The sequence below is a fragment of the Telopea speciosissima genome, chromosome 2 (genome assembly GCF_018873765.1).
Source record: "Telopea speciosissima isolate NSW1024214 ecotype Mountain lineage chromosome 2, Tspe_v1, whole genome shotgun sequence".
NCBI lineage: Eukaryota > Viridiplantae > Streptophyta > Magnoliopsida > Proteales > Proteaceae > Telopea > Telopea speciosissima.
The window spans coordinates 64686718-64701100 of NC_057917.1; the positions used below are offsets into that span (position 1 = coordinate 64686718).

Consider the following 14383-nt stretch of genomic DNA (forward strand, 5'->3'; position numbering starts at 1 on the left):
GGATTTCCTTCCATTTTTGGTAAAAAGGAATAAATGGATTCTTTCCCCTTTAAAAATTTAAAAAAAAAAAAGAAGAGAAATTATCGTGTCGCTTTCTCTCCAGTCTCCAGTGCAAAACACGGAGATCTGAATCTGATTATTTTCTTTGCTTCGCGGGCTTTTCGTCGCATCCTTTTCGGATCTGGCTATTTCACATTCTCCCACACTCTCTTTTTTACCTCTCGCTCGCTTGCTAACTCTGCTTTTCTCTATTCTCCTCCCTCTCCGAGCTTCTGCTCTGCAGAAACCGGTTCAGATCCTTTTTTCTCCTTCCTTCTCCACGGATTACGATCTCTTTCTTTTACTTCACATTATTCTGTCACAGTTCCGCTGGTGAAAGGTATATGTTCCCTGTATCTATCTTTCAAGCAAAAGATCTGCTTGAATGAGGATCTGCTTTTAAGAAGCACGGATCCTAAGCCATTTCTTCAAGTTAGAGTCACTTAGACAGAGTTTCTCTTGTGAGGTTTGCTTGATTATCTTTACTTTGAATAGGTTGGTCAAGATCTTTTTCGATTAATAGTTCGTAAGGTGTGGCTGCTTCGTTTTTTTTTTTTTGGTTCCTTTTTCGTTATTGATTATCTAAAAGATCTATTAGGCCTGGTGGGGCAGTTTCTAAGAGATTGAGTTTTGGCTCTCTTTGCAGAGTTTAGTAATGGCGCAAATTCTGCTCCATGGAACGCTTCATGCCACGATCTTCGAAGTGGATAAGCTGCAATCGGGAGGTGGTGGTCCGACGTTCTTCAAAATGGTACTATGTTTTGAATTGCAAGGATTGCAATTAAACTAGCATTCTTATATTCTTAGGGCTGTGTAAAACCTTGACGTCTAGTATGGTCTTTTTGATACATACCTGATTTATCTATTTTTGCCTCTTTTTTATGAAAATACAAATGGAATTTGTGATTTGCAGTTTGCTAGGATCATGTGGTACACATTATTGTTTTTTTTTTCCTTCAAGGTTTTAAACATTCTGATCTGATTCCAATTTTTATTGGACAGCCGATTCTCCCAATCGATCCACATTATGGTTTGGCCTATTAATCGGTGGACAAAATATTTATAATTCAAAAAATAATCCAGAAATAAGAGAAAAAATCATATATCAAATATCAATATTAAATAAAAAACTAAAGAACATATTATTGTTATAATTTATAATTATCAAACATATATTAACATAGAAAAATGGGGAAAATCCCTATTTTTTTACATGCAATGTTCTCAAAATTAAGCACTACAGAAATAAACTGATAATTAATTGGAATATGAATTATTGGCATCTATACTGTTTTCAATTTTTATTAGTTAAAAATTTTGAAAAAATTCAGATATTACATGTTCTTGAAGATTTCTCTAAGAATTTGCAATATTAGGCCATCAAACACATGATTTGATCAATCAAACATGTAGATTTAGGATCTATGCAGTGCATATACTTCAAATTCATAGCAATATCAATAAAAAGGGGGTGGGAAATTGAACATTACATAGGGTTGCATGTTTTTTCCAGTTTTGTCAAGTTGCAGATGAAGAAGCCAGTGAATCTGTCGGATTAGATAAACCAATCCATTATTCGGTTGTAGGAATCGGCATTGATTAGAATTAGGGGCCGAATTTGCTGATTGCGAATCAATTTTTATTTCCATGGTTTTCTTACTCCTTTTCGGTAGGCAATACAGTGCTTACTCTAATGTAGCTCTAGATAGGAGACAAAATCTCACTAGAGGCCAAGCAATAGGATTAAGAAAGGGCTGCTGGTTTGATTGGGCAGTTTGGGGCTGTTTAGGGCAAATTTAGGGTTTAGGCTAGGGTTAGGGATGAATGTGAAATATGGTAATGATCAGCAGGTCTAGGGGATTATTTTGATATAAAAATATTGGGATTTGGATGAATTTAAAATTCCTGCAGAATTAGGGTTAGGGTTTCGGGTTTTAGAAATTAGGAAAACCACCAAAACTAGGGTTTCAAGTGGGCTGTGAGGGCTGGGCTTGGGATCGAGTTTACTAAACAGGAGGGGAAGGTTCGATCCAAAAATGGGCTGGGCTTGGGATCGAGTTTACTAAAGCTGGATTCACGCCGACGACTTCAGCGCCTGATCCGATCTCTACGAGCGCTACATGTCTTTCATCCATTCGTCGGAGACGAATATTTTTGAGAAGGGGGAGTTGATGTCGGCTGTCTAAAACCAGCCGTAGGTGTAGGGATTCTTCCCTACACCAGCCTAAGTAACCATCGGGTAGGTGTAGGGATGAATCCCTACACTAGCAACAATCGTGGGGATTTTTAGTATTTGTTTTATTTTTATTGAGTTGTAATCTAATTAGGATTCCTAGTGCAAATCTGAATCCTAATTAGAAGTCCTATGTTTTATTTTTATTGAGTTGTAATCTAATTAGGATTCCTAGTGCAAATCAATCCTAATTAGAAGTCCTAAGTCCTAGTTAGCATTCCTATTTTGAGTCCTAGTCCTAGTTGGCATTCCTATTTCTATTTTGAGTCCTAGTCATAGTTAGGATTTATTTTATGTCCACCTTGAAGGCTATATAATGTAAAGAGCTCCATTGAGCCCCCACGATTTAATGAAGAAGATTATTGCTTTAATGCATTCCATCTGTCCCGAGATAGGTCTGTGAAGGTGAGGCTGAGATAGCCTTCACTAGTTCACCTTTTTCTCTCCTTCGAGTGCATTCAAGTTTGTCAAGTTTGTTGCCGATTGTGTGCGGGTTCAAAGATTAGTTACTCGGATCTGTTCTCGGTCAAGGATCCATCCAACACAAGTAAGCTTTCATCCCAACCCCTAACCCTTCTTCTCCTATCCGTACCATCAAACCCTAACTCCATTAACCCTAACCCTCAGTTCATCTAATCCTCCATTCTCGCCCTAACCGATTGCATTATACCCAAGCGATTCTGGTTCGGTTTTAGTTGGATTGACATCCATCCGGAATTACATTATTTGGTATCAAAGCCTAGCTATGGGTTCTCCAAAATCAAGTGATCCAACCACTCTACAAAGAATCGGGCTGAGATAGTCAGGTTTTATCTCGAAGATGTGAAGACCATCAAGCAACGGTTGATGTCTTGTCACAACAAGGTCCTCTGCACCTCCACAAAAATATCACAAATCAAGCTGCGCTTCATACACTAACAACCGACATCCACGTAGGTTACCCAGGAGGGTTCCCACACGACACACAGATCAATAACAATTCTACCTATGAAGAAGATGAAGATCACGATGGAAATCAGTATTACCGTGATGATAAGCATAAGGTAAAACTGGATCTCAAGGAATATAACGGGAAACATGACCCTATTGCATTCCATGACTGGTTGAGTGCTCTAGATGACTACTTCAAGTGGTTTCGGTTGTCAAGACCGAAAGATGCAGCTGGCCACGACTAAGTTAAGCGGAGGAGCCGGAGATTGGTGGCGTACACATGAAGACAAAGTTGATCCGTCGTCACATGGAACCAATTACTTGGGCAGCTATGAAAGAGATTCTCAAAGAGAAGTACTTACCTCCTTCTTATCGAGGCGTTTGCATGATCAATCGAACACTATACGACAAGGTACCTTAACAGTTGAGGAGTATATTGATAAATTCAATGAATTACTCTCACGTACGGGTGTAGATGAGAATGATGACCAGCTTATATCCCGTTTCAAGTTGGGATTGAGGTTGACATTAAAGACAAGATAGGCGTGGTTGAAATATATAATTTGAATCACCTTGTTTTGAAAAGGCCATGGATGAAGATTTAATCAAGGCTGCCCCACAAGATTCACACCGCAGTCCGGTGATATTAGGAGAACCTTTACTCCTATGATCTAGTGGTTTCCCTACCCGAGCTCCACCAACTACAGAGGAAAAGGGTAAGGCCCCATGGGTAGTCAAACACCTAACAAGTGTTTCCATTGCCAACAAGATGGTCATTATGCAAGGTACGCCCCAAAGAGGGAAGTCCAATTCAGTGATTGCAGCCATGGAAACTAGTCCAGATGTCCAAGTTTGTGACCCGCAGTTTAATGACAATTGGGCCGTTAATGCTGCTCTTGAGGGAGAAGACTATGATGATACTTTGGAAGACGAAATTTATGAGGTAAATGTAGTAACTCGCATTCTGGTTGCCGAATCTAAAGGGGAGGACTGGCGTCGACATTGCATCTTTTATACACCGATGGATAGCGGACAGCAACAGCACAAGTGATCGTGGACAGCGGTAGTTGTGTCAACGTGGTTTCTAAAGCTTTTGTCATTGAAGAGAAGCTTAAAGCTGAACCTCACCCACAACCATACAAGGTATCCTTACTTAATAATGATACTTTAGAGGTTAATCGCGATGCTCGGTGCCACTCAAGATTTCGGTTACGAGGAGAATGTCGGTGCGATATAATTCCTATGATTCGATGATGTCTTACTTGGGAGACCATGGATGTATGATAACAATGTATTGACGGAGGTACAAAAATCGAGTGTTTCTTGGACTTCAAAGGGAAACCACTGGTTCTCAACCCCCTCAATGTACCATTGATGAGGCCAAGGCTTAGAGCTGCCCGGTGAAAGCGACAACAGTCTTGAAAACTATTGACAATAGACAGCCAATGAAAGGAGGGTCAAGCGAAGAAGGCACCACATGCTAGTACTAGTACTACTAAAGCACAACCCATGGAGCAACGAATTCTGTCCCCGCTCACCGAGAATTCCTTACTACAAGTGAAGAGACAGGGGTTGATACTAGCCCTGGTCACAAGAGCAGTGTCACCACCCTACCACTATTCATCCCAAATCCATAAAAGATCTCGCTTGATGATTTCTCGATCTAGTACCGGCGATCTTCCGGATGAGCTACCTCCTATGAGGGATATTGAGATGCCATTGATCTAGTACCAGGTTCGGTGCTACCAAATCTGCCCACTTATCGTCTCACCCCATCGAACATGCCGAGCTCAAGAGACAAGTGGATGACCTGATTCGCAAGGGGTTTATTGTTGAGAGCATGAGCCCATGTGCTGTTCCGCATTACTTACTCCAAAGAAAGATGGTACATGGAGGATGTGTATTGATAGCGGGCAATCAACAAGATCACCGTCAAATACAGTTTCCTATTCCAAGACTTGACGACATGTTAGACATGCTCAGGTGCTTCCATCTTTTCGAAGATTGACTTAAAGAGCGGATATCATCGATTCGGGTCCGCCCGGGAGATGAGTGGAAGACTGCGCTTTCAAGATAAAGGATGGTCTATATGAATGGAAGGTGATGCCTTTCGGTCTCACAAATGCTCCAAGCACCTTCATGCGTGTAATGACACAGTACTTCGTCCATTCATCGGTAAGTTTCTCGGTGGTTTACTTTGATGACATTCTTATCTACAACCACACCACCGAGGAGCATCTCGATCATCTAAAGCAAGTGATGAGAGTGTTACGTATAGAGAAACTCTTCATCAACCTCAAAAAGTGTTCTTTTATGTTACCTAAGGTTATCTTCCTTGGGTTTATTATATCTTCACGGGTTGCGGTGATCCGGAGAAAGTGCAAAGCATAGTCGATTGGCCGATGCACACACCTTGACCGAGGTTAGAGTTTCCACGGCCTAGCATCTTTTTATCGGCGTTTTATTGAACGGCGGCATCATGGCACCCATTCATTCGAGTGCATGAGAGAAAGTAAGGGCAAATTCCAGTGGGACCGGCGCTACCAAAGCATTTTCCTTGATCAAGCAAAAGATGACCGAGGCACCGTTCTACGGCTCCCAAACTTTGATGTCATATTTGAGGTGGCTACGGATGCATCCCATGTTGGGATTGGAGGAGTTCTCATGCAATCAAACCATCCCATTGCCTTCTATAGTGAGAAACTCAACGATGCTAAGCGGCGTTATTCTACCTATGATTTGGAGCTTTATGCAATGATCCATTATAAAGCATTGGAGACACTACCTTGTCGGCAAAGAATTTATTCTATACTCGACCATGAGGCCCTTAAGTATCTCCATTCTCGCGATCCATAAGCAACCGCCATGCTAAATGGATCGCCTATCTCAGGAGTTTCATTTGCTACAAGTACAAGGGGCAAAGAGAACCAGGTCGCCGATGCGCTAAGTCGGAAAGTTCTCACCCTATCCACCTCTTCTATTCACAAGACAGGCATCGAACATATCGAGAGATGAGTACACAATGATGTTGATTTTCCCCCATTCATACTACATTACGCAGGTGGAAGCGATGCCAAATACTCCCTACGTCATGGATATCTCTTCTTCGGGACACGCCTATGTATCCCTAACACATCCTTTGCAAAGACCTCATTAGGGAACTACATGGCGGTGGCATGGGAGGGCATTTTGGCATTAGCAAGACATATGCTGCGATTGCTGATTTGTATTATTGGCCACATCTTGGCGTGACGTCCAACAGGTGATTCAGCGTTGTCGAGATTGTCGGCTTAAGGGTGATAAGCAAAACACGGGCCTCTACACACCTCTTCCGAGTGCCTCATGCACCCCGGTTACATATCGCATGGATTTCGTTCTCGGCCTCCCATCTACACGGAGCGTCATGACTCTATATTTGTGGTGGTGGACAGGTTTTCGAAAATGGCTCATTTCATTCCCTGTCGGAAGACATTTGATGCCAATCCATCGCCAAGCTCTTCTTCAAAGAGGTCGTACGTATTCATGGGCTACCCGAGTCTATTGTTTCGATCGTGATGTCAAATTCACTAGCTATTTTTGGAAGACCTTGTGGATGAAGACCAATACCAAGTGAAGTTCTCCACCGCCTTTCATCCTCGGGCAGATGGCGCAGATGAAGTGGTTAATCGCAGGTTTAGGCAATCTCCTCCGATGTCTTGTTCGTGATCATGCGAAAGATTGGCCTTCCGTCCTTGATATTGCCGGAGTTCGCGCATAATAGTTCTCAATCGGACCATGGCCGTACTCCATTTGAGATTGTTTTGGGTGCAACCCAGCGCCCCGTGGACTTGCTTCCTCTTCCTCCTCATGTTCGTGTTAGTGTGACGCCGATGAGTTCCTCCGCCACATCACCGAGGTCCATACCGACGTTCGCCGACGCATTGCTATTAACAATGAAGGTTACAAGGCAAGGACTGATCGTCATCGCCGATACGTGGAATTCCAACCTGGTGATTTGGTGATGGTCCGTATTTCTCTGAGCGACTTCCTCCTGGAACCAATCACAAGCTCCACCCTCGCAAAATGGGTCCTTTCAAGGTGCAACAACGCATTGGGACCAATGCCTATATGCTCGAGCTTCCTCCGTCTATGAAGATTAACAATGTTTTCAATGTGGCCGATCTCACTCTTTATGTCGGCCACCATTCGGACGGTGATATCGCCCATGCTCTCCGCCTCCCACAATTTACCACTCCCTCGCTGATGTCATTGAGAATGTGCTTGATAACAAGTTTACTACTATGCGGGGTGGTCGCGGCTATTACTCTTTCCTTGTTAAATGGAAGGATCGCCTGATAGTGAGGATGCACTGGATTCACGCCGACGACTTCAGCGCCTTGATCCGATCTCTACGAGCGCTACATGTCTTTCATCCATTCGTCGGAGACGAATATTTTTGAGAAGGGGGAGTTGATGTAAACTGGCTGTCTAAAACCAGTGTAGGTGTAGGGATTCTTCCCTACACCAGCCTAAGTAACCATCGGGTAGGTGTAGGGATGAATCCCTACACTAGCAACAATCGTGGGGATTTTTAGTATTTGTTTTATTTTTATTGAGTTGTAATCTAATTAGGATTCCTAGTGCAAATCTGAATCCTAATTAGAAGTCCTATGTTTTATTTTTATTGAGTTGTAATCTAATTAGGATTCCTAGTGCAAATCTGAATCCTAATTAGAAGTCCTAAGTCCTAGTTAGCATTCCTATTTTGAGTCCTAGTCCTAGTTGGCATTCCTATTTCTATTTTGAGTCCTAGTCATAGTTAGGATTTATTTTATGTCCAGCCTTGAAGGCTATATAATGTAAAGAGCTCCATTGAGCCCCCCCACGATTTAATGAAGAAGATTATTGCTTTAATGCATTCCACTGTCCTGAGATAGGCTGTGAAGGTGAGGCTGAGATAGCCTTCACTAGTTCACTGTTTTCTCTCCTTCGAGTGCATTCAAGTTTGTCAAGTTTGTTGCTGCCGATTGTGTGCAGGTTCAAAGATTAGTTACTCAGATCTGTTCTCAGTCCAAGGATCCATCCAACACAAGTAAGCTTTCATCCCAACCCCCTAACCCTTCTTCTCCTATCCGTACCATCAAACCCTAACTCCATTAACCCTAACCCTCAGTTCATCTAATCCTCCATTCTGCCCTAACCGATTGCATTATACCCAAGCAGATTCTGGTTCTGGTTTTAGTTGGATTGACATCCATCTGGAATTACATTAGGTACTTTTCTTTTTGGTTTTTTTTTCTTCCTTGAGTTGCCTGAGGAAGGGGGTAATGCTATGGGGATACTGAATAATTGTTGTCTTCTTGTATTATAGACTATTGATCCTAACAATTTTGTTTTTTGTTTTACATGGTATGGGAGTCAACTTGCAATTTGCAAGGAAATATTGCTGACCACAGAATCTTCATGTCATAGTTTAGTTGTCAAACCAAAGGGGCGGCCACACTGCCCTCTGTATGTGTTTAAATTTCACACCTAGGTACTGTTCCATGTGCAAAATGAAACCCTGTATGGTAGCTTGACTTGCCAATCCAAAGGCTCTTATTGTCTAGATTGACCACATCATGCCTCCAGTTTCCTCAAATCAAAGAAGGCCATCAAATACATAAATCTGGTGACTTATGTGGAAAGCATTTTCATTCATACAAATGCTATAGAAGGTAAAGTTTGATAGTTGCATATTGGAAGGATGCAGCTCTGCTATCTGTTTTCTGGATATCAAGAAACAAGGAGCTTTATCTTAATTTCTCTTGCCAGTAGTCAGAATCTGTTCTGTCGGAGTCTAGTTATGCATCATCGATTGTATCTTGTCAGATTTTTCCTTGATAGTTTGAAAACCAGTGAAAACCTGATGTTATTTGTGCTTTTGTATTTTCATTTGGAATAACTAGAAGGGCAGAAATGGTATGAGGATCTTCAATCATTGGTGAAATATAAACTCTTGGTTTGAAATGTTTGAGAAGGTGTACCTACTTGACATTCTGGTCATTTTCTTTATTTTGAATAACTGGAAGTGCATGATTTCTACTTCCATTTAACATTTTCTTTTAATTTATTTCACTGTTCTTTTTGCTTTTGTTTTCTTATTGGAAATCTGGAGATTTTTGGTAATCAAACAGTGTCAAAGGGAAGATTTGTTTCCTAGTTCAAGAGAGTAGTGTTATGCCAGGATAAGGTCTTCTTTTCTGAAATTTTTATTTCTTTCTTTAAGTTGTTAAAAGGGTTCTTATCATTCTTTTGATTTATTCTTATCATCTGAAAATTCTTCTTGCAGCTTAAGGAGGGAATTGAGGAAAGTATTGGTATTGGCAAAGGGATCAGCAAACTGTATGCAACAATTGATCTAGAAAAAGCTAGAGTTGGGCGGACCAGATTGCTAGAAAATGAACCTGTCAATCCTAGGTGGTACGAGTCTTTTCATATTTACTGCGCCCATATGGCTTCTAACATTATCTTTACCGTCAAAGATGATAATCCAATTGGGGCAACACTGATTGGAAGAGCTTATGTACCTGTTGAGGAAATTCTTAGTGGGGAAGAAGTAGACAGATGGGTAGAAATCTTGGATGTAGACCATAATCCTATAGACGAAGGCTCAAAAATCCATGTGAAGCTGCAGTTTTTTGATGTTACTAAAGATCATAGTTGGGCTAGGGGTATCAGAAGTGGGAAATTCCCTGGGGTGCCTTATACATTCTTCTCGCAGAGGCAGGGATGCAGAGTTTCTCTTTACCAAGATGCCCATGTCCCAGACAACTTTATCCCAAAAATCCCTCTTTCTGGAGGCAATTACTATGAGCCCCATAGATGCTGGGAGGATATCTTTGATGCAATCAGTAATGCAAAGCACATGATTTACATAACTGGGTGGTCTGTGTATACTGAGATAAGCTTGGTGAGGGACTCAAGGAGGCCAAAGCCTGGAGGAGACATTTCCCTTGGGGAGCTGCTCAAGAAGAAGGCTAGTGAAGGTGTCAGGGTCCTTATGCTTGTTTGGGATGATAGAACCTCTGTTGGTTTGCTAAAGAAGGATGGGTTGATGGCCACCCATGATGAAGAAACTGCTAATTACTTCCATGACACTGATGTCCACTGTGTGTTGTGCCCTCGTAATCCTGATGATGGGGGGAGCATTGTTCAAAGCTTGCAGATTTCAACAATGTTCACTCACCACCAGAAGATTGTGGTGGTGGATGGTGCAATGCCCAGTGGAGGGTCAGACAAGAGACGCATTGTGAGTTTTGTTGGTGGTTTAGATCTTTGTGATGGGAGGTATGATTCACCCTTCCATTCCCTTTTCAGGACCTTGGACACAGCCCATCATGATGATTTCCATCAGCCCAACTTCAGTACTGGTGCTTCAATCAATAAAGGTGGCCCTAGGGAGCCCTGGCATGATATTCACTGCCGGTTAGAAGGACCTGTAGCTTGGGATGTCTTGTACAACTTTGAGCAAAGGTGGAGGAAACAAGGTGGGAAGGACCTCCTAGTTCAGCTCAGGGACCTTGGTGACATCATTATACCCCCATCTCCAGTTATGTTCCCAGAAGACCATGAAACATGGAACGTCCAGTTATTCCGATCCATCGATGGTGGTGCTGCCTTTGGCTTCCCTGACACGCCAGAGGATGCAGCCAGGGCTGGGCTTGTCAGTGGGAAGGACAACATCATTGATAGGAGCATTCAAGATGCTTATATAAATGCCATTCGACGAGCAAAGAATTTCATTTACATTGAAAATCAATATTTCCTTGGAAGCTCATTCTGCTGGAAGCCAGATGACATTAAGGTTGAGGAGATTGGTGCTTTGCATCTTATTCCAAAGGAACTATCACTAAAGATTGTCAGTAAGATTGAAGCAGGGGAGAGGTTTACTGTGTATGTCGTGGTCCCTATGTGGCCAGAAGGGATTCCGGAGAGTGGATCAGTTCAGGCAATATTAGATTGGCAGAGGAGGACAATGGAAATGATGTACACTGATGTAGTTCAGGCCCTCCATGCTAAGGGGATTGAGGCAAACCTCAGGGACTATTTGACATTCTTTTGCCTAGGGAACCGGGAGATGAAGAAGAGTGGTGAATATGAACCTTCAGAACAACCAGAGCCAGATTCAGATTATAGCAGAGCTCAGCAAGCACGGCGTTTCATGATATATGTTCATGCTAAGATGATGATAGGTATGTTCTTGTGCACATGCACACTGTTACTTGCAGCCATTTGCCAATTTGTAGGTTTAACTTATAATTTTACACTGTCAAATTAAACATTGCACCCATTTTCCAAGTAGCTTTATGTAGTTGTTCTAAATTTAAAGTAAGTTCCAAATTTTGTTTGAAATTAAATAACTTGGAAACTAGATTAAGAAGTTATTTGTACAAAGAACTAATCAGAAATCAGTTATACAGGAATCCTAGATTGAACTTAGGCTCTTAGTTAAGTCTTAGCTTCGGAGGTGTGTCTAATTTAGCTAACTCCAGCAGTTCTTTTGGTTTTTATTTTGATCAAATTTGATGTTGAGTACTTGGTCCCATTCATGCTTGCTTTTGCAGTTGATGATGAATACATTATCATTGGTTCTGCCAATATCAACCAGAGGTCAATGGACGGTGCTAGGGACTCTGAGATAGCCATGGGAGCCTACCAACCATATCATCTAGCCACTAGGCAACCTGCCAGGGGTCAGATCCATGGCTTCCGGATGGCATTGTGGTATGAGCATCTTGGCATGCTTGATGATTCCTTCCTCCAGCCTCAGAGTGTGCAATGTGTGCGGAAGGTGAACAAGATTGCTGACAAATACTGGGATATTTACTCCAGTGATTCTCTGGATCACGACCTGCCAGGTCACCTTCTCAGCTACCCAGTTGCAATTTCCAGCGACGGAACTGTCAATGAATTTCCTGATACAGAATTTTTCCCCGACACCAAGGCTCGCATTCTCGGTGCCAAATCTGACTATCTTCCTCCAATTCTCACTACATAAATGGGATTCTCTACTTAAAAGAGTAATAATCAACCGTCCTCCTTGATTACAGCAGCATAGTATAATGGTAATAAGTCACATTTGTATTGTACTTTCCAAATACTATCTTCATAGATATGCAACTTTGTTAAAGGTGCAGCTTTCAGATAGTGATTTTATCTTTATTTTTTTTCGTGATTCTGGTGCTGATTTGTGACTGCCCATCGTATAGTTTTTGTGGATCCAAATCCTCTACTACCGCCTGCCCGTCCTGCTCCGTGTTGCACAGACACAGCAAGGCACGTAATTACCGCCTTGCCCCTACTCGGGCAAGGCGCTTGGGCAGGGGTAAGGCGTTACATGTGCGCCTTGCTGTGTCTGCAGCATGGCGCAGGACGGCAGGCGGCGGTAGAGGATCCAAATTGTAGTTTTGTTAGCTTCTCTAATCTGTTTTTATAGCAGTATTGCAGATAAACTCATGGATAAATTCTGACTTTTTGCCTAATGTCTATAAGGCTGTGTTTGGTTGCATAGAGATGGATAGAAAAGAATAGGAAAATTATCTTGATGTTTGGTTGTCAGTGGAAAAGAAAAGAAAATAAGTTTTTTAATCAACATGTTGAGAGGTCTTCTTCAAAAGCAATGGGAATATTGTTTCATTTACAGAAGCAAACACCAATACAACTAACACTAATCCTGAGTCTTCAGTTGTGTTCCCAACTGAAGTTTCAGCTCATAGGACCTCATCCTCAAAGGAGTGGTACCTACTCCTGTACCCCTTAGATTAGTCAAACCCATTTCTACCGTGAAGTGTGAGGATGAGTTCCGAACAGATTCTGTATTCCAAGAAGAAATTGTTTCTTTCACTCCCCGACAGAATGAGGAATCATAGCTTTACCTCTTTGTTATAGAGTATCTTCAGTTAAAAAGGGGCATTCTATAGACACCTCATTTTTATCACCTTGAAAGCATGCACGACGATAATGAGCAAGTCCTTATGGATGTGGTTTTGTCTATGTAGAGTAGCCTTGGTCTCTCCCGCGCCTCTCGTTCAATTAGAAACACTCTTTCACCTATATAGAATTAACAGCCAAATATTCTCTTGGCAAGGCTTTGTTGGGTTTGGGTCAAGTTGGTTGATCGTTCACTTATGTTTTGTGCTTTAAATTGATAATTTTATTCAAAAAAATTCGACCAATTTGGTCTGAACCTCATCTAGGTCGTGTTCGGCAGAAACAGACATGACAGTTTGAGGTCAACACAAAATAACATTAGGTCGACCTCCATTGGCATGTCGATGTTGATTGGCCATTGACCAAGGATCAATCAACTGTGCCCTATCCAAGGTTGACCCGAGGCCCCTATCCAAGGTCAACCCGAGGCCAATCAAGTAATGTGTAATTTACTCCTAGTGCAGTTGTATAATTTCGATGTGCAATATATCACAAAAAGGTTCGTTTTGAGCATTATCCAATGATGTGAGACGCAAGTTTGCACAATTCTTTCCTAACAACTACAAGTTTGATTGTTGCAGTAGACGTATAGAAGACTATTTGTGAAGCACAACCACATTTCCTTTGATAGTCATTTGGTAAAAGATAAGTCTATCTCTCATATCATTATTATATTTTCATACTATAGGTATCCTTGATAGGAAGTGATAGCTGTCATTATGGGAAATCGAGCCTTGGTCGATTCTACTATGATGATCGGGGGTGTTTCCATCTCAAATCATACCCACTCACATCGAAAGAGCGTAAATGGGTGTAACGATTTGCCACCTAGATAAGGATTTAGGATCTATAAATGTTACTTCCTTTCAGGAGAGAGTGAACTCCAATGGATGGCTTTGGTCTGCCCAGATCTCTGAGTAAGCGTTAGGTTATGAGTTGGGGAAGTGTTAGGCACCAAGTCTGCCTGGACAAAGGCCTATTCCTTCTATTTGGACCAATCCTAGATGCTTACTAGTCCTAGTAATTACCTCTTCCTCTTGTAGTTATGGACAAAGCTTGGGGCTCATGGATGGATTCCATATTAAGGGATGACCATGAAGCACTCGGAAGAGTACACCTTCAACTATTGATGGGGATAAAGCGAATCATCCTCGCATAGGATCTAATCCTTGGAATAACCAACTTCTAGATGCCTGAATTGCACATGTTTTGGTTTGGAACAATGGATAT

The 14383-nt window shown here is 41.9% G+C and overlaps 1 protein-coding gene across 2 annotated transcripts; it reads left to right on the top strand.

Annotated features, from left to right (window-relative positions):
- Window positions 1-685: 685 nt before the first annotated feature.
- LOC122651595 (phospholipase D alpha 1) lies at window positions 686-12362 on the top strand. 2 transcript variants are annotated; one of them, XM_043845039.1, is made up of 3 exons: window positions 686-790; window positions 9513-11415; window positions 11788-12362. In XM_043845039.1, exons 1-3 carry the CDS (start codon window positions 695-697, stop codon window positions 12219-12221), a joined length of 2433 nt encoding a protein of 810 aa, XP_043700974.1. In that variant the 5' UTR covers window positions 686-694; the 3' UTR covers window positions 12222-12362. The 2 variants fall into 2 exon arrangements, with proteins under 2 accessions (XP_043700974.1, XP_043700973.1); XM_043845038.1 differs by having other exon boundaries at window positions 686-774; window positions 9497-11415.
- The last annotated feature ends 2021 nt before the right edge of the window (window positions 12363-14383 follow it).